This window comes from Centruroides vittatus, unplaced genomic scaffold (genome assembly GCF_030686945.1).
Source record: "Centruroides vittatus isolate TY-2023 unplaced genomic scaffold, ASM3068694v2 scaffold_386, whole genome shotgun sequence".
NCBI classification, from domain to species: domain Eukaryota; kingdom Metazoa; phylum Arthropoda; class Arachnida; order Scorpiones; family Buthidae; genus Centruroides; species Centruroides vittatus.
The window spans coordinates 8,626,466-8,653,221 of record NW_027122706.1 but is presented as its reverse complement, the minus strand read 5'-3'; the positions used below and the strand labels follow the sequence as shown (position 1 = coordinate 8,653,221).

Sequence of the window (26,756 nt, the reverse complement as noted above, 5' to 3'; positions counted from 1 at the left end):
TGGCCTTCTGTAGTATGATGTATGTATTTCTATTCAATTGTAATGTTCCTAGGCTTTTGTGTAGTGTGTGTGGTATGACATCTGTAGAGGAGAGAATGACAGGTACAATAAGCACTCTATGTATCATCCACAGATGCCATATTTCCTGGGCAAGTTCCATGTACTTGCTGATTTTTCCAGTACATGTGTTTTGTACATTGTGAGTGTTTGAAATGGATATATCTATAATGTATGTGATTTTATTGTGTTTGTCAATGAGTGTGATGTCTGGTCTGCTGTGGTAAATTGTTTTCTCTGTGATTATGGCTCTGTCGTAGTACATTTTGTGTGTGTTGTTTTCCAATACTGTCTGTGGAATGTATTTGTAGTATGGTTTGTGGATGTCTAATAATTTGTGTTTGTTTGCAAGCTCAATATTTGCTACTTGATTATGTCTGTGTAAATAATCTATCTGTGCCAAGAGCTTGCAACCAGAAGTGATGTGTTGTATAGTTTCTGGCATGATGTGACATTTTCTATATGTCATTTGTGAGTGTTTTTTTTTTGAGTATGTGTTTTCTGTAGTTTTTAGTATTTATGACCTGATCCTGTTTTTTTTTTTTTTTTTTTTTTCATTAGGAAATTCATCATTTTTCCTTACGGGGATCAGAGTACCCCTCTGCCCCGCAGAGTACTACAGAGGGTTTCCCAATCTTTATTTCAATCAAGCACTATAGCACACTTCTTATAAAACAAATGTAACAGAGATAGAATACAATACATAAAATTACATTGGTGCGTTTTGCAGAGCACTAATCCGTGCGGCAACTCGCTGCACTAATCCTTTGGGTGGCTTACCCGAGGTTTGGGTCGTTACAGTTAAAGATGGCTTTAACTAGCCTTCTAAATTCAGGTAGGACACACTTGGTCCTGATAATGTGGTATAGGTTGAGTGGAGTGTTATCATGGTCCTTGTAGAATGAGCATTCTAGCTCGGTCCTCAAAGCGGCGTACCTCGCACACTCTAGCAACAGGTGTTCCACAGTTTGCTTATTTGTCCCGCAGATACACTCTCCCGTGTCGTACTTATTTGTCTTTTTAAAGTAGGTCGTGCATTTGGCGTGGCCTGATAGGACTTGAGTGAGGTAGAAATCCACCGGAATCCATCTAAGTTCACTAAGCCTTTCTTCTATATTTGGTAGGACATTGTACGTGTGTCTACCTTTTTCAGACTCATTCCATCTTAATTGCCACCTCCTCCGCATGCTCTCTCTAATTTCCCATTTAATATAGGAAGCAGGTAGTTCTGTGAAGTCAATTTCTGTCTTATTGGTTGCCTCTTTGGCCAACTGATCGGCCCTTTCGTTCCCGGCCACACCAACGTGTGCCCGGACCCATTTAAAGCCGATGGTCCCTTTGCTATTATGCTGTTTGATCATCATTTTTATGTTGTTAGTTATTCGGTTGGTATCCCTATATTGGCATAGGGCATCAAGGGCGCTTCTGCTATCTGTACAGATTAGCACCGTTTTGTCAGTCATCGATTCAGTGTAATACCTCACTGCTTCTCTAATAGCCATCATCTCGGCTTGATAAACCGTGCAGTTATTGTTTAGCCGGTACTGCCTATGGTCAACTTCCACGCCCTCCACAAAGACCACCAGAGCCGCCCCCACTCCTATTTCGCTTTTTGAGCCGTCTGTGTATATCTCGGCATCGTTGTTCTGGCTCTCGCCATATTCTTTAATCTTCATGCGATCAGGGGGACTCGGTAACTCAGTGAAGGCAGGTTTGGTGGAATAAGTCCCAGCTGGAAAGATTCTGTCACCTACACGGACCATTAGGCCCTTCCTCACTTTATAATTTTGAGCCTTTTCATGAACCACTAGATTGATGGGAGGTACCCCGCAGATGACAAGCAGGGCCTCGGTGGAGATGGTGCGAAATGCCTTGGCAATCCGCAGAGTAGCATGCCTTTGGGCTGTGAATAGCATCCTCTTATTCCGTACTTTGTCCGTGGCCGTGTGCCAAGCCGCAGCTGCGTAGGTAATCTTTGGGACGATCACCATATTGTAAATTTCTTTAACGGCTTCTGTATCCAGGCCCCAGTTGGCCTTAGCGACCCTGGCCAGATTGTAGTACATGAGGTCGCTCCTAGTTTTAAGCATTTTGATGTGCTCATACCAATTTAGGTTCTTGTCTAGGACAACGCCCAGATACTTCATTGTCGGTACAATAGCAATAGATTCATTCTCCATCTTAATGGTCGGCACCCGTTTATACAGGTCTGATTCACCTATCTTGTGGAAGATGATCCCTTGAGTTTTCTTGGGATTAAACTCTAGTTTATATTTTCTGCCAATGTCGACCGCTGTCTTCAACAGACTGGTCCCGTGGGTTTCAATCTCCCTTCGGGAGTTGGCCCCAAATAGTAAGATGGTGTCGTCAGCATAAGCGTATTCTTTAACGTCTTTATCATGAGCCAGGAAACTATTAAAAAGAATGTTCCAGAAGAGGGGCCCAGAGTTAGACCCATGGGGACACCCTCTGTTAATTCCTCTTGTAACGTGAAGCCTCCCGTAGACAAACTCGACGGTCCGGTTGTGGAAGTAATTCTCCACGAGCTTGTACATGTTGACTGGGCACTTTGCCCGCCTGAGATTCAAAAGAATCTGGGACCACCAGGCGTGATCGAACGCGCCCTTTATATCGAAGCTCAACAGGCAACAATACTTGTAATCAGAAGTAGTCTGTTTAACATCGTTTATGACTTGACATATGATGTCTTCGGTGGACTTCTCAGGCAGGAAGCCAAACTGTTTCGGGCTAAGGGCCCTGTCTTTTATAAGTTGGTATGTGAGCCTTTGGACTAGCAGATAATCCAATATTTTCCCCATCACTGGGAGCAGGCTAATGGGCCGATAGCTCCCGGGATCGCTTTTGCTTTTGTTCGCCGCCTTTGGGATGATTACCAGTCTGGCCTTCTTCCACCTTTCCGGGAAAATCCCGTATTCCAAGCACATGTTATAAACTCTAACCAGATCGTCTGGGATTATGGTCCACAGTTTGTGGACGATTTCGCTAGTTAGTCCGTCTAGGCCTGGGGCCTTCCCTTTTTTGAGGTGTCTCACCCCTTCTTCCACCTCTGCGTAGGTGAACTTAGGCACTTTGGCCTCCAGATACTCTGTTTCCAGATCTTCCCGTACAATCTCATGGTCATGGGTGTCCATTTCTGGATTGTCTACCGGAAAAAACCGGTCCATTAGTACATTGATGGTATCTTCGGTGTCACAGGTGTGGCCGCCTGTAGTAGTTAAACTCCTCAGTACCATGGGCGTCTTAAGTTTGTTACAGCAACTCTTATAAATGTAGCCCCATGGTTTGGTGGAGCTTTCAGAACAGAAATCCAGCCATGATGATAGTTTGGTCTCTTTAATGGCCAGCTTATACTGTTTTTCGAGCTGTTGGTACTCTTGGTACCTAGCGCTTCGCTCTTGTTGTCCTCTTGCCCTCTGGTACCTCCGCCTTAGTCGGTTGTTTTCCCCCCTCAGTTTGGTGAGTTCGGGGGTCCACCAGGGAACAACCTTGTCCCTTTTCTTCTTCCTGGGAATGTGTTTGTCACATAGGTCTTGAATAGTATCAATAAAGGTATTGACCTTTTCACTTGCTGCTAGGCTGTTCTCAGCTGTTTCGAGTTGGATGGTCCAAACTCGTTGGATAAGATTAGTCTCAAGCAAAGCCCCGTCCGCCCTTCTAACATCATACTTCTCAGTGTGCTCGTCTATCTGGTCTTCAGTGCCGAGCGTGTAATAAATATAGGCATGGTCGCTCAGGCTGACATGCGCTGAGACCTCCCAGTCGGAAACTTCTTTAAGGGCTCTGTTGTTACAGCAGGTAATGTCCATCCAGCTCTCCCCGATCGGGGCAGCGAGCCGGGATCGTTGAGGACATGTAGCCCTTTGGAGTTAATGAATTGCAGAATGTCGTCTGCCCGGTCGTCATTGTCCGGGTCGCCCCACAGGTGGGAGTGGGCATTGAGGTCTCCTCCTATGATTATCTGTTCATGGGGGAGAGCACGGATTATGAGGTCCAGTTGTTTCAGGATCTCTTCAAGTTCTTCTGTTATGGCACAGTAAACACTGACAAGGACGTATTTGTCTTGTCCAGTCCCGATTGAGGCACAGACAACTCTGGTTGTGCTCAAATGCTCGTAATAGAAAGAGGGAATCCTATCATTCCGGATTATGATGGCTGCAAGGGGCGCAGGCTCATGCAGAACGAGGAATTGTTTTCTCAGGCCCCAATAGAGGCCCTAACCCGGTAGAGTTCTTGTATTAGGGCAACGTCTACCCTTTCCATGGTTTTGCAAAAGGCTGCCATAGCTGCTTTCGATTTTTGTAAGTTCACTTGTAACACTTTGATGTTCTTACCATTGACCGCTAACCTACTACTGGCCATAGTCGATTTTGGTCATTATTTTCTTTCTTATACGTTGTATGGCCGGACAGCTTTTGTCGCAAGCATTGTGATGGTAGTTCTCGGCCTTGTCCCTTTTACAGTTGACACAGATCTTCACCGTCTTCTTGTTGGGACAGTCTTTATAGGTGTGGTCTTCCCCACACTGGCTACACACCCTTTTGGCCTCTGGGCAATCTTTGGCAAAGTGCCTGAGGCAACAGCATTTGTAGCATTGTATGACTGAAACGAAGTCGTCGACTCCGCACCGTATCCATTGTATGTTTACTTTTTTGATCTTTTTAAAGATATTCCGGTACGTCGGGCTGACCTCCAGAACCCAGTTCATACTGGGTTTCTCTTTGCCACCAAGCGGAAACTTGGCCGTTACTTCTTGCTTAAATTTTTCGAGGTTGCCGTGAACATTGGCAATGGCCTCATTCTGGTGGAAGAGGCTTTCCACAACTTCCTCTTTAGTATACTCCTTAGGCACTCCATAAACCATAATACGGGGCTTCCGTTTAACAGGTTCTGAGGTCTTCAGGCCTGCCCCTTCTATCTGCTCCTTAAGTTTTACTTTCTCTTCGGTGGTCGCTACTTCAATAGCAACTCCCCCTTTCTTGAGTTTTCGTACTCCCTGGATTCCAACCCCAAGGCTTCTGGGGTTGATTTTTTCCTTTAGTAGCTTCTTGGTTTTCTCAGGGTCATCTCCCTGGCTCTGCAGCTCTACGAAAATGACTTCTTTCGCTGCCAGTGGGCGTCTGTTGGCCACAACTTGAGAGAAGAGCGGCTTGCTCCCCTGTCTGTTCATGGTGTCTATTTTGGCACTCATTTCTTTTAGTTGTCCGAAGATGTCGTGCATCTCTCCCTCTCTAAAGACATTGATGATGCTTCCAACAACGTCCATAATATATTCATAGTGTTCCCGCGTACCTAAGCGGGAGTTTCCGTTCTTCGCCAGGTATCTCCCTAGCTGCTTCCGGTAGCCCTCAGCTACTTTGAACCGTTCCTCTTCTAGGTTGATCTCCATTTCCTCACCGTCACTTGCGGACGAGGCATCACTGCTGCTGTCTTCTGGCTTTGGCCTTTTGGCCATGGTGTAGCCTTGAAAAAGGCTTTTTCAGCTTGCTTTTGGTTTCGCTTTGGGTAAAGCTACTCACAGGACGCACCTCGAGAAGGTAGCAAGCTTCCCAGAGTCAATACGCAAAAGATAATAGCTAAAGCAAAATAACGTAAAAACGCTACAAAAAACCGCTTCGAAACTAAAATCTACGCTAGAACTCACAAGTGGGAGACCTGATCCTGTATGGCAATCATGAGCCTTTCCATCTCTCTAAAGAGGCATCCCCTATCTAACCAGCTGTTTGATGTTGTCTTGTCAAAATCCTGGGCCAAGTCATAGGAATGTCTGCCATGGAGTGCCTTTTGAGCCCACGATTGTTTAATAATGTCTATGATTTTTGTGTGTTGTGTTATTTGAATCTGCTGGAGTTACTGTTTTACGTAACTGTGATGTTTCTTGTTTTTTGTAGAAAAACTCTTGCAGTGACTGTATTTGTTTGTAGTGAAGGTTAACTATGTCAATCAGGCCACATCCACCATCTTTACATAAAAGGATTAATCTTTCTGTGGCAGATTTAGGATGATGCTGTTTATGCTCAGTAAGTATTGTTCTTGTTTTCCTTTGGAGTTGCTCAAAATCTGTGTGAATCCAATGTATGATTCCAAAATAATAAGTGATTACTGGAATGACATATGTGTTTATCGTTTTAACTGTGTGTTTTGCATGTAACAGTGATCTGAGAATAGTGTTTAACCTACTTTGATATTCTTTAAATAATCTGCTTTATTTGTGTATGTTTTGTTAGTTTGGGCTGTTGGAAACCTAAATACATGTAGAACTTGTCTTCTTCCATGGATTCAATAACATTTCCATTTCCAAGTGCAAAACCTCCTTTCTTTATATTATTATTATTAATAAATACAAAATTAATTTTAAATTTTAGAAAAATATGTTGGAGAACGTTAGAAATATTCCAAACATTAGATAAGACCAATAATTAAATGTAAACTATCTTTTACCAAGTAGACTTATCATTTGCTAAAATAAGAATACATAAAAATAAATTAAATTTTACTTTTATAAGCAAAATAAGTAATTGTAACATAGCTAAATACTTACTCTAGCAATTTGTGCTGGAAAACCTGGTTTTTTTCTGTTATACAGATTCCATATTAATGTTTGTTCTAAACTTGGATCATCCCATGTATAAAGAACAGACTGATATGGACTTAATAATGTTACTTGACTTTGTGATCTTAAAATAAAGAAATAATACATAAAATTATTATTAAGTTGGAATTAATTGTTTTATTTATATCTTATTATACATATAATGTAATTCATTGTTCTGAATATTAATATAATAAATAAATAAATAAATAAGCAATTATTTATTGTGACATTGTCACAATGCCGGGCTACAATTTTTAATCACATTTATAACTTTTTAATTTAAAATATATGCTCTCCACCTCAAATTAGTAATGTCTTGTCCCTGTATATGATATTTTTCTGTTAGCAATAGAGTTGTGCCAGTCATCTATTAACTACTTTCAGGGGAAAAGTTTTAAATTGAAATAACATGACTTCCAGTTTGCATCGGAAGTTCATATATAGTTAATCTGGGCCTCCTGCCTGTAATTTTTCCATATTCGGTCTTGGCTTTTATCTACTAACTCCATACTAACTCCATAAAGAACAGATGGATGACAGTGGGAATTAATAGGCCTACAAATTTTTCAAATTGTAGCCCAAAAATAATATAACAGAGAAATATTAAAATGGCTTTATATAATATTGGAAGATGCTTACATAGTTATTGATGAAAAATTGTGCCAAGAAAGAGGAACTGGAATTGAATGAAACTTTATTAGTGCAAATATAATGATGATGGTGATAAGAGAATATAATTTCATAGTAAAGAGACAATTTCCTGTGGAACAATGATACAATTTAAAAGAACCTTAACTACTCTGTATGACTTTCTCTTGCTTAGATATGTATGATGATATGGTCAGGAATGGATGCATACAGGCACTGTAAAAGATTTGCCCATAGATGTTGCAACTGACACTCCATATCACTAATATTTATAGGCAGCTGAAGCTAGCATCCCATCTGGTTCCACAAATGCTTGATGGGTAACAAATTAGCAAATCAAATAGGCCAAGGAAGTTTGGCAACTCAACAGAGACATAAATGAAAAATTCTGAGCAACCAAGCATTAGCTTGCTGAAAAATTACTGCTTGCAGGCTTGCCATAAAAGGGAAAACATGAGGGTGTAGGATTTCCTGAACATATTATTGTGCTATCAATGTCCTTCATATCACTATTGGAAATGACTGATTGTCATACAAGATGACTCCCAGACCAGTACTCAAACAGTGGAGTAGTGTGCTGCTCAACAGTAAAGGTGAGATTAAAGAGCTTATTAGTGGTCCTCCATTTCCAATCAGAACTGGGACACATTGCTAATGATGATATGCTATCATTCTGCAGAAGTCCATACAGAACCACTGCAAATGAAAGCAATGGTGACGGTGTTAATGGCAGGACATATAATGATAACTGTGCATGCAAATTTCCTTCTACCAGTTGTCTACCAGTGGTTTGGGAAGAGACAGTTCTATAGTGATATTACTGTCTCTGGTTGGTGGACAAAAAATGCCAATGCAGTTATTTATGCATTTCTCATAATCATGCAATCGTCTTTCCTTGTCTCTCTGGGGCATCCAGAGTCTGCTTGCCATGTTTGTCTTAACATATTCATTGCCCCATTGTTTCCTCACAGTCAGATCAGAACAGCCAAAATAGTAGACAATTTGAGAAAATGACCATCTTGCTTCTTTCAGAAGAGTGATGTGACCTATCTCAACCTCCATCAGTTGTCTCCATAATTTCTTTCAATGCATCATACATGTATGCCTAACATTTTAAAACATCCAACAATAGGCAACACTACAATTATGAAAACTGTGCCTCTGCAAGCTTTTTTATAGAATACAAGTATAAATTTTAAGGATATCTGGTGGCATTATCTGGCATGCAATCAGACTACAATTGTAATCATTTACATACCTGTCTGAGACATAGCTGCATGCCAACTTTTGCAACAATCAGACAATTCTACTTAGGTATGTAACTTTTTTGTTATAAATGTATTAATAATCCAAATTACAAGTCTTTTATAATCAAGAAAAAGTTAAAAATGAAATTATCTTAATAAATGTTGTTAAAGCTTTAAATGTTATTTAATTAACATTCTAATGATTAACTAATTTGAATATTAAATTTCATACACAGAAAAATCTGAATTTAACAGATAAATAAATATGAGAACAAAACATGCTTTTATGTTTTGTTCTCAAACCTTTATTATGTTGTAGTGCTACGCAACTATGTATTATTGTTATTATTATTATTATTAATTTATTTTCTCGGTTTCCTTTTTTGTATGTATCGGGTTTTCTTGGTTTGTACCGTGTCGCGTGGAATTTTCTTATGATGACACCTTAGGATACGTGAAAAGCCTTCTGATTGGTTCAGAGTGGGACAATAAGTGAAGCGGACTTCCGGAGAGCGGGAAGTATAAATTGAGGAACTCTCACGATTGAGGACACTTTTTGGCTGTTTTTGGATTCGTCGAGGAAGGTCGTCGAGGAAAGGTCAGCAAGGACATCGGAGTTAGACCGGGAGAACAGGAGTCTAGAAAGGGCGACCACTTTCAGTCGGGAAGCACAATCCGTTTCCATCGTAGTGTAATTGAGGAGTATCAACGAGGGACGTACTTCTGGTGACGTAAATTACGTTCAGGTATCGGACAGAACTATTAGTTTTGAGAATTGACGTAAAGAAAAAGAACGCTTGGAACTCGAGATCGTGTTGCATTCACTTAACATAATACCGTGATTCGTCGAAGGCTAATATATGCAATTATCGTATAGAAGGAAAATGTGTATGTATATATGTATATAGAGTATTGTAAATTTCATTAGTTGTAAGTCGTGTATCGTGTAAACTTGAGGGTTAGGAAGCATCTCGCGGTTATTGTACTGTTAGAATAAATTACTGTTGTTTCGCCAAATTCGTGCACGTGTAATTGGTCATTACTTGAGTCCTTAATATACATCCTTATTACATCCGTGGACTTCGATCCATCGGATAATCAACAATGTTTTATTATTCCAATAAACCAGAATAAAGATAAGTTTGAAAAATTAGAGATTAATGGTCATCATAAATTTATACTTTATGGTACTGAATATTAGTAAATAGTGGGAAAAATTTTAAAGAGATCTATTTAAGCTTGATTTTTTAATTGTCAAAGTATTATCTGTTTGATTAGCCATTTATGGAAATTCTACTAGAGCCTTATACAATAATTATGTAGATATATATTAAAATTTTAAATATTTCACAAAATTTATATTTTTCTTTATTCATTGTTGTAAATATTTGTCAAAAATAAAATAACAATATTATGTAAGAATAAAATAACTCACTTTTGATGAATTTTGAAAAATAAATCCTCACATAAATTTTCTACACGAACAGGAACATCTCCAACACAATATGGATAAAATGTAATGGAAGAGTGTGTATCAGTTCCTCCAGTAACTTCTACACATAAAGCAGACTTAAAAAAAAGGTACAAAAAGTTATTAAAAGAAATATAACATTATTGAAAATGTAAGAATATATTAAGGATATTTACACCATGGTCCATTCTTAACACTGTTTTATGGTTTGTGCTGATAGGAAAATGCTGAGATACAATTTTGCTGTCTCTATTTTTAACTAACATTTTCATGGAATCAGTATCTGGCCAGAAAGGCAAACACTATAAAATAAAAAGATATAAAAAAAATTAATATTTAAAATGATCCTAGCATTGAATAAATTAAAAAATATGCTTGATAATATTGAGAAAAATTAAAATTAAAAGAATTTTATGCTAACAAGTGATGCATCTTAGTCCTATTGAAAAAATTAATATGAGTCAATTTCTAATTTTGTATTCAGATTTCAAATACATACAACTTATTTCAATATTTAAAAAAAAATTAAAATATTAAAATGTTCTTGTATATTTTAATCATTCTGTCTCACCTTCAGATTAGAACAACAACTATTTCAAATAAAGAACAGTTTTTCAAAAACATTTGAACATTCAAAGTATAGTATGTCACTGAAATTTGCACTTTAAGAAATAAAATATAAAACATCTTATGAAAACAATTGCTACAATAAAAATGGAACATATAATATAGAAATAAACTAAAATAAGTAACATGAAAAAATAATAATAAATAAATAAAGTATGATGGCTTGTAATAAGATTTAATGTAGAAAATTGACTGTTATGAACAATGTTTTCCATTTAGGCAGGTTTCTGTTTTAGACAATTTTACTGTATATACACTGTGTATTTCTAGTTAGATTTACAGCAACATATAATAAAAAGAAAAAAAGAGATATAAAACTACTAAAATCAAAAATATTATTTATTTGTTAATAGGAGACAAACCCAATCTACAATGGATGACATTAGATGAGTTTGAATGTGAAATCTTGGCTCACTTATTCAATAATAACATCTATTAATTTCATTTGTTTTAATTTATGTAATAGTATGAAAACTACCACTGCCCAGACAGTTAAGTAACAATCAATTTGCAAAAGATAATGCATAAAACATTGCTTTGGATGAGATATATCAACAGCAATACTGAAAATACCTCTCTGAACTTGAAAAAGAGCAAAATTAATATGAAAGAATAGAACAACAAAAACTATCTTACAATATGTAAAAAAATATGAAAATGATAGTTATGATTAATCAATGAAATTAGTATTTTCATGCATATTCATTTTTAAAGCTTATTTTAAGAGAATTATTTTAATTCTAATGTGTAAACTTATTTTCTGACATTCTCTCCTGTTTCTGTATTTTGTTATGATTTAAATATGCAATATTTGATCAATTTGTCTCAAAGAATATTTCAAATCATTACAACAATTACATACTATATAAATTTTATCAATTTTATTTTATTTACCTGATTTGGAGCAATATCAAACCATAGATCTGCTTGTTCATTTTCTTCCATATAACGTAAATGGCGCTATATATGTAATTAAAATAAATTATTATAAATAAATTTAAATTAATAATTAAAATGAATATAGCTTAATACTATTTATATAATAATTTAATTTAAATATACAGGAAATCCTCTTCAGTTTGAAATTCAGGAATCAAAATAATTACAACTTAAAAGTATCAAGTTTCAAATTATCCAAAATTTACATATTTCTGTACAAAGTGCCAAATGCCATATAACTGAAGTAATTTATTAAGCAAATGGAATACAGCTATGTATACAGAATGCTACTTTTGTTAATCAATAATGATTAATAATGTTATAAATACTTTATAATTCAACATTAACAATGCATACTGTAGTACTGTACTGATAAGGCAAGTCTAGCATTTGTGCTGGTATTGTAGCTGCATCCAGGTTTGATATTGTCTTATTGAAGTTAATGTCATTGGTTTTTACAATATCATTATCCATACTCACATAATCTAGGAAGTTCACAATGTAGTTAATGTTTTCTGTTAAGGCTTCCCATTTAGATGGTATTTCAATCTCTCTGTTTTTCTGGCTGTTTTCAATGTCACCAGTATTTGTACATCATTGAACAAAACCTGATTTTTCAAAACAGTTTCTAATGCTTTTAGCCAGAATTTCTTGCCAGGTGGTCACAACATTCTGCAATGCATCCAAGGCATTCTATTTTATTATTTCTTCAGTGGGGACACTTTGAGAAATCTCTCCAAGCATATATCTCATCGAATGCTTCCCACACCCAGCTTTCAGTTGTGAAATTATGCCTTGATCTAAGAACTGGATAATGCTGGTGGTGTTTGCTGGTAAAAATAGCACACACATATTGGGAATGTGTGGGCTTTTAATTCTGTAGGATGATACTCAATCATCAGCAACAAGACTTTCCTTTTTGTGTTGCTATTTCATTTTTGAAAACCTAGCAACCAGTCATCTAAGAGCTTTTATTCAACTTGTGTAAGCAAAGTAACTGCAGATGCCCTTTCATAACTGCCTGCCTCATGCAATGAGGATTGCCAATTATTACAGACAGAAATTTCTCTGGAACACAGAAAGACTGTGATCTACTCCTTACCGTGTTTGCCATTATTGCAGATTTTGTCTTTCAGTGCTAAAGATTTTGATGGTATCAGATTGTAGGAGTGAACAGATGAGATTGGTGTGTTCACACTTGTCTCATCTAAGCTGAAGATGTCACATTCAGAATATTCTTGCAGTATTGGATGAACAGTTTCTAGCCATGATTCAGCAGCATTGGTGTTCACTGATGCAGATTCACCACAGGCATTCAGAAAGACAATATTTTGGCAAGCTTGAAATCAGTACTACCTGTGAAGTGAGTGAATACCATACACAAAAAAACTGGAATTTTTAAAATCAGAATCTTTAATTCGTGTAACAAGATACAGGAATTTTTGTGGGATGCCAGCAAAAAAAAATCTCTTTTCCCAACAGGTATATACAAGGTACGTTTCATAAGTAATGCAACCAATTTTTTCATGATGCAATGATATGCTGTAACTTATTCTAACCTGCTGTGCTAGGTGGCGGGAAGTGTTAGCTTCAAAACTCACCCGGTCTCATTTGCCTCCAAGCTGTCGGCGGGTGAGGACATTCATTCCCATGAACCTTGTTTTCAGTTAATGTAACACAACGCGATGGATCATTTTGTGGAGCAATGTTATGCTATCAAATTTTTCATTAAACTTGGAAAGTCCGCCACCAAAACCTTTACATTAATTCAGTAGGCCTTTGGGAATGATTACTTGTCCAAATCACAAGTTTTCTGATGGCCGAGAGGAGGTCACCAGATGAACCTCGCAGTGGATGTCCATCAACCTCCCGAATCGATGAAAATGTGACGCATGTGCATGATTGTTCGAACTCTGACCAACGGTTGAGCCTTCAATTGATAGCAGACATTCTAAACATGATGAAAACAACCATTTATCGCATTGTGACTGAAGATTTAAACATGAAAAAGGTGTGCGTCAAACTGTTCCCAAAAGTGTTGACCGACGAACAAAAGGACATGTGAATGCTCTGGTGCAAGAGCTCTTGGAAATGTGTGATAACTGAGTTTTAAAAATTTGAATCATTGTCACTGGTGATGAGTCATGGATCTTTGAGTATGACCTTGAGACAAAAAGGCAGAGTTTGGAGTGGCACACCTCAGCATCACCCTGCTCCAAGAAGGCATGCATGAGCAAGTCCAGGATCAAAATCATGCTCATTGTCTTCTTTGACGTCAGAGGCATTATCCACCACGAATTCGTACCTGCCGGGACCACTGTGAACGCAGTTTTTTACTTGAAAGTGCTCAAAAGAATGAAAAAGAGGGTCGCACACTGCCGAAGTGACATCAAGGACATGTGGAAATTTCATCACCACAACGTGCGAAGCCAAAGTGCCTTTGTTGTCAATGATTTCCTGGCCAGGACCCACACCCCATTGGTTCCTTAGCCTCCCTACAGTCCTAACCTGGCTTCTGCTGACTTTTTTTTGTTTCCTCATTTAAAATGGGCCTTGAAAGAAAAACATTGGGACACGATTGAAAATATCAAGGCTTATGTTACATCGGCTCTAAAGGACATTCTGGAGAAGGCCTTTCAGAATGCCTTCCAGGCCTGGAAAAATCGCCTTCACAAGTGTATTGATGCAGAAGGGTGCTATTTTGAAGATTTTTGACTAATTGTAAGAATATATTCAATAAATGATTTTTATGAATTTGGTTGCATTACTTATGGAACACACCTTGTAATATATTAGTATAGTTACCAACACTATGGCGAGAATACCGACATATGTTAAATCTCGTGACAATTCCTTTCTTTTTTTACAAAATAAGCAGTCTACTAAGAGTAATTAAAATATATGTATATCTTACAACTAAACTTATAACTAATTATAATTAATGTAGGACAATAGATAAATGTAGAAGAATAAAGTAAAGAACAGAATGAAAAAGAAAGGGGTACCCAAATATTTCGGCGTTATTATGGTGCGATATATATATGTTGGACGAATCTCTTCTTTTTTCTCAAAAAATGTTAATTTCTTCTCTAAAACGTAAATTTCTTGACGGACGTGGACAAAAAAATAACTCTTGAACATTTTTTCAATCGGGATTTTCCTTCTTTCCCTCGTACCTCGTTGTCGTCTCCATGTGGTCCCAAAAACGTGGTGGAGAGCTACCTTTGGTACGTCTTTCCTCGTCCAGTCCTAGCCAAAGAATGACCACTTGGTCCCTGTTCTACCCTGAGGGCCGCATACCGTCCCATTGTCATTAAGAGACCACCTGCTGTTGCATCGTTAAGCACCGGTTGGGAGAAAATTCCAGGAAAGGAAGATAATAGTAATAGGAAGAAGAAATAAAGAAAAATATATATTCTAATATAAAATAAAATACAACTGTACAATACACTAATGGCATTTAGCCACATACCATCTGTTGGAACACTTGAAGTCATCGATTCCCATGCATGATACCAATATAACTGCCTTTTCGTTAAACAGATGTCCCGACAGGAATACTTTTTGCACACACATTGCAAAATTAATGGAAAAGAGCATCTTCTAGTTCCTCATATTTAGTAGTCTGCAAACATTTTCATTTGCTGATTTTGGTATCAGATTCAGCCTATTAAGCAAGTCAAACAAAGAATATTGAAAGCTACAACAGCTTTCAATATTCCTTTTTTGACTCAAATGTTCATTTTTGTCCACTTCCCAGAGAATGTCCAGTTTTTTTCACAATCAAGATTTTGTTGTATCTTCTCTTGAAGCCTTTTCCTGATGCCATCCATCTCTATGAAAATCACTTTGACAAGCCAACATTGTTTACTTTCTGCTCACCTGCTACGTACTCCTTGGTTGTACAATGGATATCAACTAGTTTTAGCAAAATTATATGATATACTGTACTATCACTGTAGATAAACAACACATGTCCAGTGAGAACTTTACAGGTTGCCAGATAGGTTTTATAAAAAGTAAAGCAAAACTCTTGAAATGTAGCCCAAATTATTTTTAAAGTAGCCAAAAAGTAGTAAGTTGCCTAAATCTAGTTGCATAGAGTCCTATAAATATCTCAATCTGCTACTGCTAGCTCAATTTTGCAACTCTAAAACTCAACCATATTTTATGAGATAAGAAAAAAAGGATAGTCAATAGGTATGTCATCGCTCACTTGAAAATGTGCTACTGTAAAAGCAAAACCATATTGGCTAGATTAGAGTTGTTGATTCGTTCATGGTCTATTATTCTATTGTACTACGGAGGCACATGAACTTCAATCTAAACATACGAGTTTGTGGCTGTATGCCTCTTTTTTTTGTAAATATGTATCATAGATTTAATTAATTTTAATAATTTTTCTCTCTTTCTTAATCCTTCCTTCTGCTTCCTTTGTCTATTGTTCAGGCTTCTGGGAAACAGGGGCTTTTCACTCTCCACCCACCAGGGGGTCGGGTGGTACAAAGAGAACAAGTAAAAATCTGTGCGACTAATGTTTATTCTTTTGCCAGACATGGAGAAGCACGGGCGTGGGTCAGGAAGGTTGTGCGACAAAGTTCGACTGAGGTTGAATAGAACTGTGAAGCAGAGACCTGGTCAAGAGGATCGGAGAGACCGACGAAGCTATTAAAGGAGATATTCAATACATTAAAGGAGAACCCATGGCAACATGCAAAAAATTAAAAAGAGGACAACGCAAGCCGGCATAGAAGCCTCATCAGAAAATCGGGTATCCCACTATCCTATTAATCTTTTCATTTCTCTATTTCTATCCTTTCTACCTTAGTATTAATTTAGTTAAGAACTATGTGTATTCAATTATTATTGTTGGGCAAGTAGTCTTAGCGAAAGCAAGCTACTTGATTTTATTATTGCTATCAGGCAGCAAGGAAGAAATTGGTATTGTGGGAGACGGAGGAAATCAAAACAAACCTCTTTTGTTTCTTTTCTGTATATAAATGGTTATCGCGATAATAAATTTGTTTTATTTGAATTCACGTGTTGTGTATTCTGATCGCGTTTCATATCTTACAAGTTAACATACACAAATCATAGTTCAGACAGAATTTTTATTTCAAATTTCAAAGTAACCATATTTTGAACTAATTGAATTCCTTAATTAACATGTAAATCCCTACATCCCTCACTGGAACAAATAGTACAGTTATGAACTAATAAAATTTTGAACTATATGAGTTCAAATTAATGAGGATTTCCTATATTTATAATAATAATAATAATAGTAAAGATAATACCAATATATTTATTTATATTTTATTCTATTTTAATAAATATTGTAGTTTGGGAGCAGTTTAATAGTTCAAACCGTTAAAAGTATACTGTAATTTTATATTAAATAAATAAATATGCTTACCTTTGTTTTATTAATTACTATAAAATAGGGAAAGATAATTATAATTTTTGTCAATTGTAACTGAGATAACCGAATTTCCAAAAAGAACTGTAAAAATATAATAATCAAAATTATAAAACATTATAAATTAAAACCTAAAATATATCAATTTAATTATTTCATTTATTAATTATTAATAAAGTAAGCACTTGTAATAAGATATTGTAGTGCTACGCAACTATGTATTATTGTTATTATTATTATTATTAATTATTTTCTCGGTTTCCTTTTTGTATGTATCGGGTTTTCTTGGTTTGTACCGTGTCGCGTGGAATTTTCTTATGATGTCACCTTAGGATACGTGAGAAGCTTTCTGATTGGTCCAGAGTGGGACAATAAGTGAAGCGGACTTCCGGAGAGCGGGAAATATAAATTGAGGGACTCTCACGATTGAGGACACTTTTTGGCTGCTTTTGGATTCGTCGAGGAAGGTTGCCGAGGAAGGGTCAGCAAGGACGTCGGAGTTAGACCGGGAGAACAGGAGTCTAGAAAGGGCGACCACTTTCAGTCGGGAAGCACAATCCGTTTCCATCGTAGTGTAATTGAGAAGTATCAACGAGGGACGTACTTCTGGTGACGTAAATTACGTTCAGGTATCGGAAAGAACTATTAGTTTTGTGAATTAACGTAAAGAAAAGGAACGCTTGGAACTCGAGATCGTGTTGCATTTACTTAACATAATACCGTGATTCGTCGAAGGCTAATATATGCAATTATTGTATAGAAGGAAAATGTGTATGTATATATGTATATAGAGTATTGTAAATTTCGTTAGTTTTAAGTCGTGTATCGTGTAAACTTGAGGGTTAGGAAGCATCTCGCGGTTATTGTACTGTTAGAATAAATTACTGTTGTTTCGCCAAATTCGTGCACGTGTAATTGGTCATTACTTGAGTCCTTAACATACATCCTTATTACATCCGTGGACTTAGATCCATCGGATAATCAACATTGGCGTCCGCGACAGGATATTGATCGGGTTGTTTGTTGTAAAAGGACCGACCAAACGTGCATCTTGTATTAACCCCTCATCCTACTGCCGCTTATATCTGTAATTATAGCCATTGGAATTGTAAATTATATTATTGTAAAACCAAAAGGTTTCGGTAAACTATGGATGAACAAATTACCAGCGGATCTTCAGGGGCAGGGGAATTGGGCAATGTGCCTATTGTAACGGGATTTATGGGCATGATCCCATGTTTTTCGAACCTGCCCGGAGATATTTTAGATGTGAGTAGGTTTTTCCAAACCGTCGAGAACGTCGCGTCGTTGGCAAGCTGGGATGAGACTGTGAAGGTCACCGTAGTTCAAGCCCGCCTAAAAGGTGAGCCCTTGTCTTTATTTTTCGATTTAAGGGACCAGGGCGTCATGAGCTATGATGAAATAAGGAGGGCTCTTATAAAGTGCTTTGGTCGTAAAGAAAAAGAACAGGACCCGTTTGATCAGGTATTAAAGATCTCCCAGAGAAGAGGGGAGAGGGTTTGCGAATACGGGATTAGGATTAAGTCGTTGTTTTCACGAGCGGTGACGCGCAATTCTAATTTAGCGACGCTTCGCGACAATGCTGTTAAGGAATGCTTTATAAAAGGACTACTAGCGGAGATTAGGAGGCAGGTGATGCAGAGGCGGCCGGACACCTTGGATGAGGCGATAGTAAAGGCCGAAGAAGAAGAGGAAATCGAATCGGCCTGCAACAAACGAGGTGGGATAAGTGAGGTATGCGCAAATGTTGAGCATGAAAGGGGGTTGGAGAGAAGGGAAGTACAATTGGGTAAGCGTGTAGAGGAGTTGGAGACTCAAATAAGGAGTTTGACCGAGTCCATGGCATCTTTACTCGAGCACATGAAGGGGAACAATAACCGCGAGAGGTGGGGAAAAGAGCGCCGTTGTTACACGTGTGGTGAAATAGGCCATATTTCGAGAAAATGCAACAAGAGAAGAGGTTTAAACTAGTCAGAGGTCATTTGAAAGGTCAGGCGAATGACCGGTTAGTTAAATTAGAACTGACCAGAAAGATCCACTTGTCAGACCGGGGGTTACCGATTGTAAGAGGTGTAATCCTAGGACGTGAAATTGCTGGTCTAGTAGATACAGGTGCAGAAAGGACCGTAATTAAGAATGAATTGACTGAATATATCAGGCGTGAAAATAGGAATTGGGTGGTCCCAAACAATTCATGTATTAGTGGGATGTCGGGAGCACTCATAAACAGTGATGAGGCCGTAGCAATCGAGTGCTGTTTCCACGATGGGAAAAAGGTATGCACGACAACACCAAGTGTTGGGTTTCCTGAAAGGGCAGGTTACGAGATGATCATCGGGATGGACATTATTTGCCAGCACCCTGGGCTGTTGGTGGGGATCGAATCAGTGGTTAAGGCAGATAAGCAAGGTCGTGAAGGGAGATTTTGTATTAATATAAATAGTGAGGTAGGGGTGGCAGAGGTAGAAAGAGAGGTGTGGAGATTGGATCACCTAGATGAACCGGTTAAGAGGAAAATAATAAATATTTTGAGAAAGTATCCGGACGCTATTGCTAGCGAAATTGCCGAGTTATCTGGCACTAGCAGACATATGCACTCTGTTAGCCTGACGTCGGAACGTCCGGTCAACGTTAGACAGTACCGAATTCCGTACAGTTACTTACCTGGCCTTAAGAAGCAAGTTAGTGAGCTGATAAAAGCAGGTATATGTGAGGAGAGCTCATCGGAGTGGAACTCTCCTATACATGTTGTTCCTAAAAGCTCTGGTGAGATTCGTATCACTTTGGACCTGCGAAAAATTAATGATATAACAGAACCCCAAATATTCCCGATGGCTCGAATAGACGACATCTTATCCCAACTTAATGGGAACAGATATTTCTCGGTATTGGACTTAAAAGCAGGGTATTTCCAGATTCCTCTAGATCCCAAGGTAAGACACATATTTGCGTTCTCCACACCATGGGGAAAATACCAACTTTGTAGGATGCCTCAGGGTGGGAAGAATAGTGGGAGGTTTTTCCAATACATTATGACGAAGATCTTAGCAAAATTTGTCGGAAATAGCTGCTTTGTGTTTCAAGATGATATTGTATTATTTTCACAAAGTTTGGAGGATCATCTTGAGCTTGTCGATCGAGTAATTAGTACATTAAGGGATGAGGGCCTAAAATTAAATCCGAGTAAATGCCAAATATTAGCAAAGGAGGTGAGATATTTAGGACATATTATTAATAGCGAGGGTGTGCGACCTGATCCCAACAATGTTGAGTCGATCAAGAAAGTGGAAACACCTCGTAGTGTAAAAGAGGTCCGCAGTTTTCTCGGTGTGGTTGGTTTTTTTCGGAATTTTATCCCGTCGTTTTCCGATATCGCTGCTCCATTAACAGAACTCACCAAGAAAGGGAAGAGATTTTTATGGAGCCCAGAATGTCAGAGAGGTTTTGAAAAGTTAAAAGAGGCAATAGCAAGCCCACCAATTCTAGCTCACCCGGATTTTGATAGACCATTCTATTTGCACACTGACGCATCTGACAACGCGGCAGCTGCGGTGCTCGAACAACGGCACGAAAAGGGACTGGCTCCGATAGGCTATTTTAGTAGGAGATTTCAAGGGGCAGAAATCAATTATTCCACAATTGAGAAAGAATGTCTAGCAATTGTTTTAGCCTTAAGACACTTCAAATTTTTAATTCTAGGCCAAAAAACGATAATACTCTCTGACCATAAACCCCTTGTGTTCCTTAGCAACATTCAAAATGGGAGCAAGCGTCTGACTCGTTGGATAATGGAGATTATGGACTACCATATAGAAGTCCAACATGTGAAAGGCGTTGACAATAAAGTAGCGGACTTCCTTTCGAGGAACGTTAACGGGGTTCATCACTTCGATGTTGAATCTACAAGGGCTGTAATCCCTAATAGATACGAGATTGGTTTATCACAGGATCGCGATGAAACTTTTGGCCCCATAAAAAGGGATTTACTGAGAAGCCCCGGGAATAGAAATATTGGGAGCTATATGCACCAGTATGTAGTAATAAGCGAATGCCTGTATAGAAGAAGCCTCTTGAAGTCCCGTGACAAGTATGTTAGCCAATTATGCGTAGGGGAGGATCTTGCTAGGGAAGTGATTAAGGCTGTTCACGAAAACAATCTGTCGGGGCATTGGGGCGTGCGAAAAACTATAATTAACATTGAGAAACACTATTATATTCGGAATTTGAGAGAGAAGGTCGAAGGTGTCATTAAGACGTGTGAAAGGTGCCAGAGGCATAATGTACACAAAGGAAAGGCTCCTTTCCAAGAAAACGAGACGGCTGAGGCACCTTTCCAAAAGATTGCTGTGGATATAGTAGGACCTATCCGCACATCGAGCAGCGGTAACCGATTCATCCTTGTAATAGTAGATATTTTCACTCGTTTCGTCGAAGCACACCCTTTGAAGGACCAAACTGCATGGTCTGTGAGTAATACAATATTTAATGAAATCGTTTGTAGGTACGGTGCCCCAGAAGTAATTATTTCCGATAGAGGTACCAACTTTCTATCATCTTTATTCTCGGACTGTTGCAAGTGGTTAGGAATTAGGAGGAACATTACTACCGCTTATCGACCTTGTGCGAATGGCACGTGCGAACGGGTGAACAGATCGTTAGTCGAAATGATAACTAAATCCTCTGACGATGGGAGAGTCGAATGGGATGAAATGATACCTTCTGCATGTTTTGCCTATAACAATTCGCACCACACTGCCATAAATGAGTCACCTGCCTTCCTCTTGTATGGTGTTGATCCCCGTACCCCTAATATCGAATACCTGCCTGATGATATGTCTACCGATGAGCGTAGGGCATTCCTGGTCACGAAACTCCGTGCATTACGGGAAAATGCGAGTATCCATGCGCGAAATTACAACAAGAAAGGAAGGGATTATCGAAGCAAAGGGAGAACATTAGTAAGTTTTTCGGAAGGGCAGAGGGTTTGGGTGAGAAAGAAAGGTGTTAAAGGGAATAAGTTTTCTTATAATTATAAAGGACCCTTTCGGATCACCAAGGTGATAAACCCAACTACGTATCGTGTGGAGGGTTGCAATATGAAGGATCAGGAGACTGTCCATGTCGATCGCCTAAAACCTTGCTATGGCTATCCGATTTGTAATAAGAAAAAAAAGAGGGAGGATAGAGGAATTGTACTGGAGGATGATGATGAAGTCCTGGATGATCGGTTGGTGAGGAGACGTGGGGTGGTCACTAACACGCAAGGTGTTGACACAAGTGGTGTGCAGAAGTGCACTGACCTTGAGGTGCGTAAGAAACCTTATAACCTACGTGAACGCAAAATTGATTTCCGTAGTTTGCACTACGGGAAGTGAGTCGCTTGGGGGGGGAGATATGTAGTGCTACGCAACTATGTATTATTGTTATTATTATTATTATTAATTATTTTCTCGGTTTCCTTTTTGTATGTATCGGGTTTTCTTGGTTTGTACCGTGTCGCGTGGAATTTTCTTATGATGTCACCTTAGGATACGTGAGAAGCTTTCTGATTGGTCCAGAGTGGGACAATAAGTGAAGCGGACTTCCGGAGAGCGGGAAATATAAATTGAGGGACTCTCACGATTGAGGACACTTTTTGGCTGCTTTTGGATTCGTCGAGGAAGGTTGCCGAGGAAGGGTCAGCAAGGACGTCGGAGTTAGACCGGGAGAACAGGAGTCTAGAAAGGGCGACCACTTTCAGTCGGGAAGCACAATCCGTTTCCATCGTAGTGTAATTGAGAAGTATCAACGAGGGACGTACTTCTGGTGACGTAAATTACGTTCAGGTATCGGAAAGAACTATTAGTTTTGTGAATTAACGTAAAGAAAAGGAACGCTTGGAACTCGAGATCGTGTTGCATTTACTTAACATAATACCGTGATTCGTCGAAGGCTAATATATGCAATTATTGTATAGAAGGAAAATGTGTATGTATATATGTATATAGAGTATTGTAAATTTCGTTAGTTTTAAGTCGTGTATCGTGTAAACTTGAGGGTTAGGAAGCATCTCGCGGTTATTGTACTGTTAGAATAAATTACTGTTGTTTCGCCAAATTCGTGCACGTGTAATTGGTCATTACTTGAGTCCTTAACATACATCCTTATTACATCCGTGGACTTAGATCCATCGGATAATCAACAATATCATATCAATATATATGCTTTGGACAAATAAAACATATATATAAAAAGGCTTCTTCAAATAGTGTTTTACCAAGTTTACATATTTTATTCTTTATTTCTGTGTATACTTAAATGACTAATGTAAATATTTTATAATCTGTAATTTTTCATTACATAATGTATATAAAATTAAATACATTTATCACTCCTTTTTTTTATTACATTTAATAGGACTAGACATTCTGTCAGCATTTCAGTTAATAAACATCAACCTTTAATTTGGATTAATTATTTTACACTATATCTAATGAATGTAACATTAATTAGAATAACAATATTTTTACAGTTTGAAAAAGTACAATAACTAAAAAATAGAGAGAACATGTATTTATAAAAATAAACACAAAATATATTAATAAAATATTAGATTAATGCAAAAGTTTCTGGAATTTTCTAGACCTCTCTAGAATAACAAAATTGTCCTTTGACAGATGATATGTAGAAGTTTCTTGTGGAGTATGTAAATGAAGGGTATTGTCAATGCTTTCTTGTGACAAGATCTGCATAGGTACACTTTATGATTATCAATTTGGTATAAAGCAGTTATTATTACAGGAAATGAAAAATGGTGCCTATATCTAAATTTAAAATGCAAAGATCATGGACAGACATTGGTCAAGCAGCACAGGCTGTGTCAAAACTAGAATTGAACCAGCACAAGGTTATATTGTTTATTTGGTGGATGTTTGCAAATCAGTCCATTGGGAGATGTTTCCACAGAATACCACTATAAATAAAGTATACTGCACACAGCTGAACATTTGGCTGATGCTATCCACACAAAGTGTCTACAGGCAAATGATGTGCACTTTCTTGATGATAACACAAGACCACACATGTCAAGGTCAACCTGAAAGATGCTGCTTGATCTCAAAGGGGGACAATGTACCATTGACTACCATTTATTCTGCTTCGTGCAACACTTCTTAAATGGAAAGTAGTTCTATGAAGAAATGAAAACTGCACTTGCAGAGTTCTTTGAGTCAAAGCAGCCTGAGTTTTATTCAGCAGGAGTCCACGATCACCTTCCCTATCAATGGAAGGTGTTTGAATGCAATGGTAATTATTTTCTTGAAAAAACTATTTTTCATTTTTGAAATAAATGTTGTACTGTATACACTAGAAAATTTCAGAAACTTTTGTATCAACTCAATAATTCAAAATAATGCAATAAATCAAACTTAGGCATATATTATTTATAAATCTTTTATAAACAAATGTTTAATGCCAGATTTTTTATTTAGTCTGTTTAAGTAGTATTATGTTAATCTTCAATTTAATATGTTTTGTGATGTAAACTTTGGTTTTAAATTTTTAAATGCATATTCATTCATTTATACTTGTATTAATTACTTGTAAATAATATATTGGTGTAATATAGTGACATAGGTTGCCCTTAGCATGATGACTATTGGCTTGCTCTTATCAGATTTGACCATTGTCAGTTATATATTACACCAATATATAACTGACTCTCAGTGCCAACCCACTGAGACCTCCTACACAACGAAACTTCAAAGTTGTGTCAGTAGATTCACACACACTGGCCTTGCCACAGTCTTAGGCCTTCAACATTTAATAGTTAGCTTCCCTGACACCTCCCACCTATTTGCATTTGCCAAAATGCATAAACCCGGGCAACAATTAAGACCTGTTGTGACCGTCGGCCATATTGTATATTTATATTTTATTGTATATAGGTATAATCCTATCTTATTTTTGCAATTTCCTCTTTTTTCCTTTGTCTATTCTTTCTTAAACTTTCCAAGATGACCGTTATCGCCGTGGGGCTGGATTAGCCGTTCTGAGAATTGGTAGAGACAATGGCAGGTAGTGTGGCCTGGGGAAACAGTGGCTAAGAGAAGGGTCACTTTTCGACTAGACACGAAGAGAGTCGGACGAAAAAAGCAAGGCTCGATTGTGATTTCCGAGAGAGGAAAGAAGTTTGCGATAGTTTAGTGAGGAACCGAAATATAGAGACCAGCATATTGGAGAACCCCGATTATTGAGAGAAGAAAGGATAGTGAAGAAAGCCACTATCGTCGAACCCAGATCCTACACAAAGTACATATCCACCAAAAAAAGAGAAAACCCCGGGTGAATCATCCCTTCATTTCTTCTACCTTTCCGCTATCCTATCTTTCTTATTTTTCCTTAATATTAAGTTAGATTTAAGCTAGATTTAAGTTAGGTTAGTCACGCGATTACGAGGGACTGATTGTTACGCGCTTGAAAATTAACACACCATTGTGCTTTGTTTAGGGACAGAGAGTCCCCTGTGTGAAACACCTCGAATTGTAAGTCAGTTGGGATTCCTTAACAACAAAAACCTTATTTGTTCTAAGTGGAATAAAGGGACATTGTCTATTATTGTAGTCGTTGCAGAGTCCTTTCTGTATGTTTCATTCGCGGACTGTACTGCCTCACTTTTATAGAACACCACACTATGATTGATAAAGCCAGATCTCCCATGTTCTTGTTAAAGAAATGTATCCATCACTTGTTACAACGCTATCTTGACCCATACAGCTTTACCGTCTCTGATTCCAACACACTACTTGCTAAACTACATAATATAAATTTAAATGGGAATGAATATCTCATTGTATTTGATTTTGTATCAATGTTTCTTTCCATTCTTTTGGAACCATGTTTTTGTGCACTAAGAGATTTCTTTCTCACTAATACACCTAAAATCCAGAGATTTCATTCCCAGTTATTAGAACTTATGCATCTAATATGTTATTCTTCCTTTACAAATAAACATCACACTAAACACAATAACATTGAAGCCAATACATCATCAACTGCCATAAATAATCGTATATAACCAAAAGTTAGCCTGATTATTTATCGCAGTTGGTGATGTATTGGCTACTCTTCCTTTTTTTACTTTGACGGTCAAAACTTACATCCAAAAAAGGGGAGTACCAATGGGTAGCCCTATCTCGGGATCTGTGCAAACTCGTCTTACGAAAATTGGAAGAAAGAGTCTTAGTAAACTTACAATCCAATATCCTTAGTTATACATGGTATGTGGTTGATATTTTGATTATATGGAAAACCAAACCTGATATAGGGAAAGTGTTAAAAGTTTTTAACAACAACGGATACAAACTAACACTAGAGTCAGGAAAGTCACACAGAAGTTAATTACTTAGATGTCAAGATTTGTATGGAAAATAAAAATATAACCATGACTATTTACCTCAAACCCACATATACACTCAAACCTGTTTTTGTGCAGTCTTGTTTTGTGCGAGTTTTTATTTGTGCAATTTGTTTTGTGTAATTTTTTGTGTGTGGTATATGAATTTCAATCAAATTGGTATACTGCACAAAAATAATTGCACAAAACACATTGCACATATAAAAAATTGCACAAAAGCAGGTTTGAGTGTATTCCCCTCTTTATACCTGCTAACTCAGCAGACCCTTGGCCTTTTAAGGTAGCAGCATTAAAAGCCCTAGTCTCCAGGGCTTACTCCC

General features: G+C 37.7%; 1 protein-coding gene across 6 annotated transcripts in view; it reads right to left on the bottom strand.

The window, feature by feature from the left end:
- Positions 1–26,756, bottom strand: part of LOC136988851 (intermembrane lipid transfer protein VPS13A-like) — a 368,680-nt gene that overhangs the window by 57,137 nt on the left and 284,787 nt on the right. For all 6 annotated transcript variants that reach the window (XM_067286838.1, XM_067286837.1, XM_067286842.1 and 3 more), the window contains 5 exons: positions 17,019–17,105; positions 11,558–11,623; positions 10,213–10,338; positions 10,001–10,134; positions 6,617–6,752 (listed from right to left, as the gene is read on the bottom strand). In XM_067286838.1, coding sequence (XP_067142939.1) covers positions 6,617–6,752; positions 10,001–10,134; positions 10,213–10,338; positions 11,558–11,623; positions 17,019–17,105 — 549 coding nt within the window. The remainder of the gene's footprint in view (positions 1–6,616; positions 6,753–10,000; positions 10,135–10,212; positions 10,339–11,557; positions 11,624–17,018; positions 17,106–26,756) is intronic.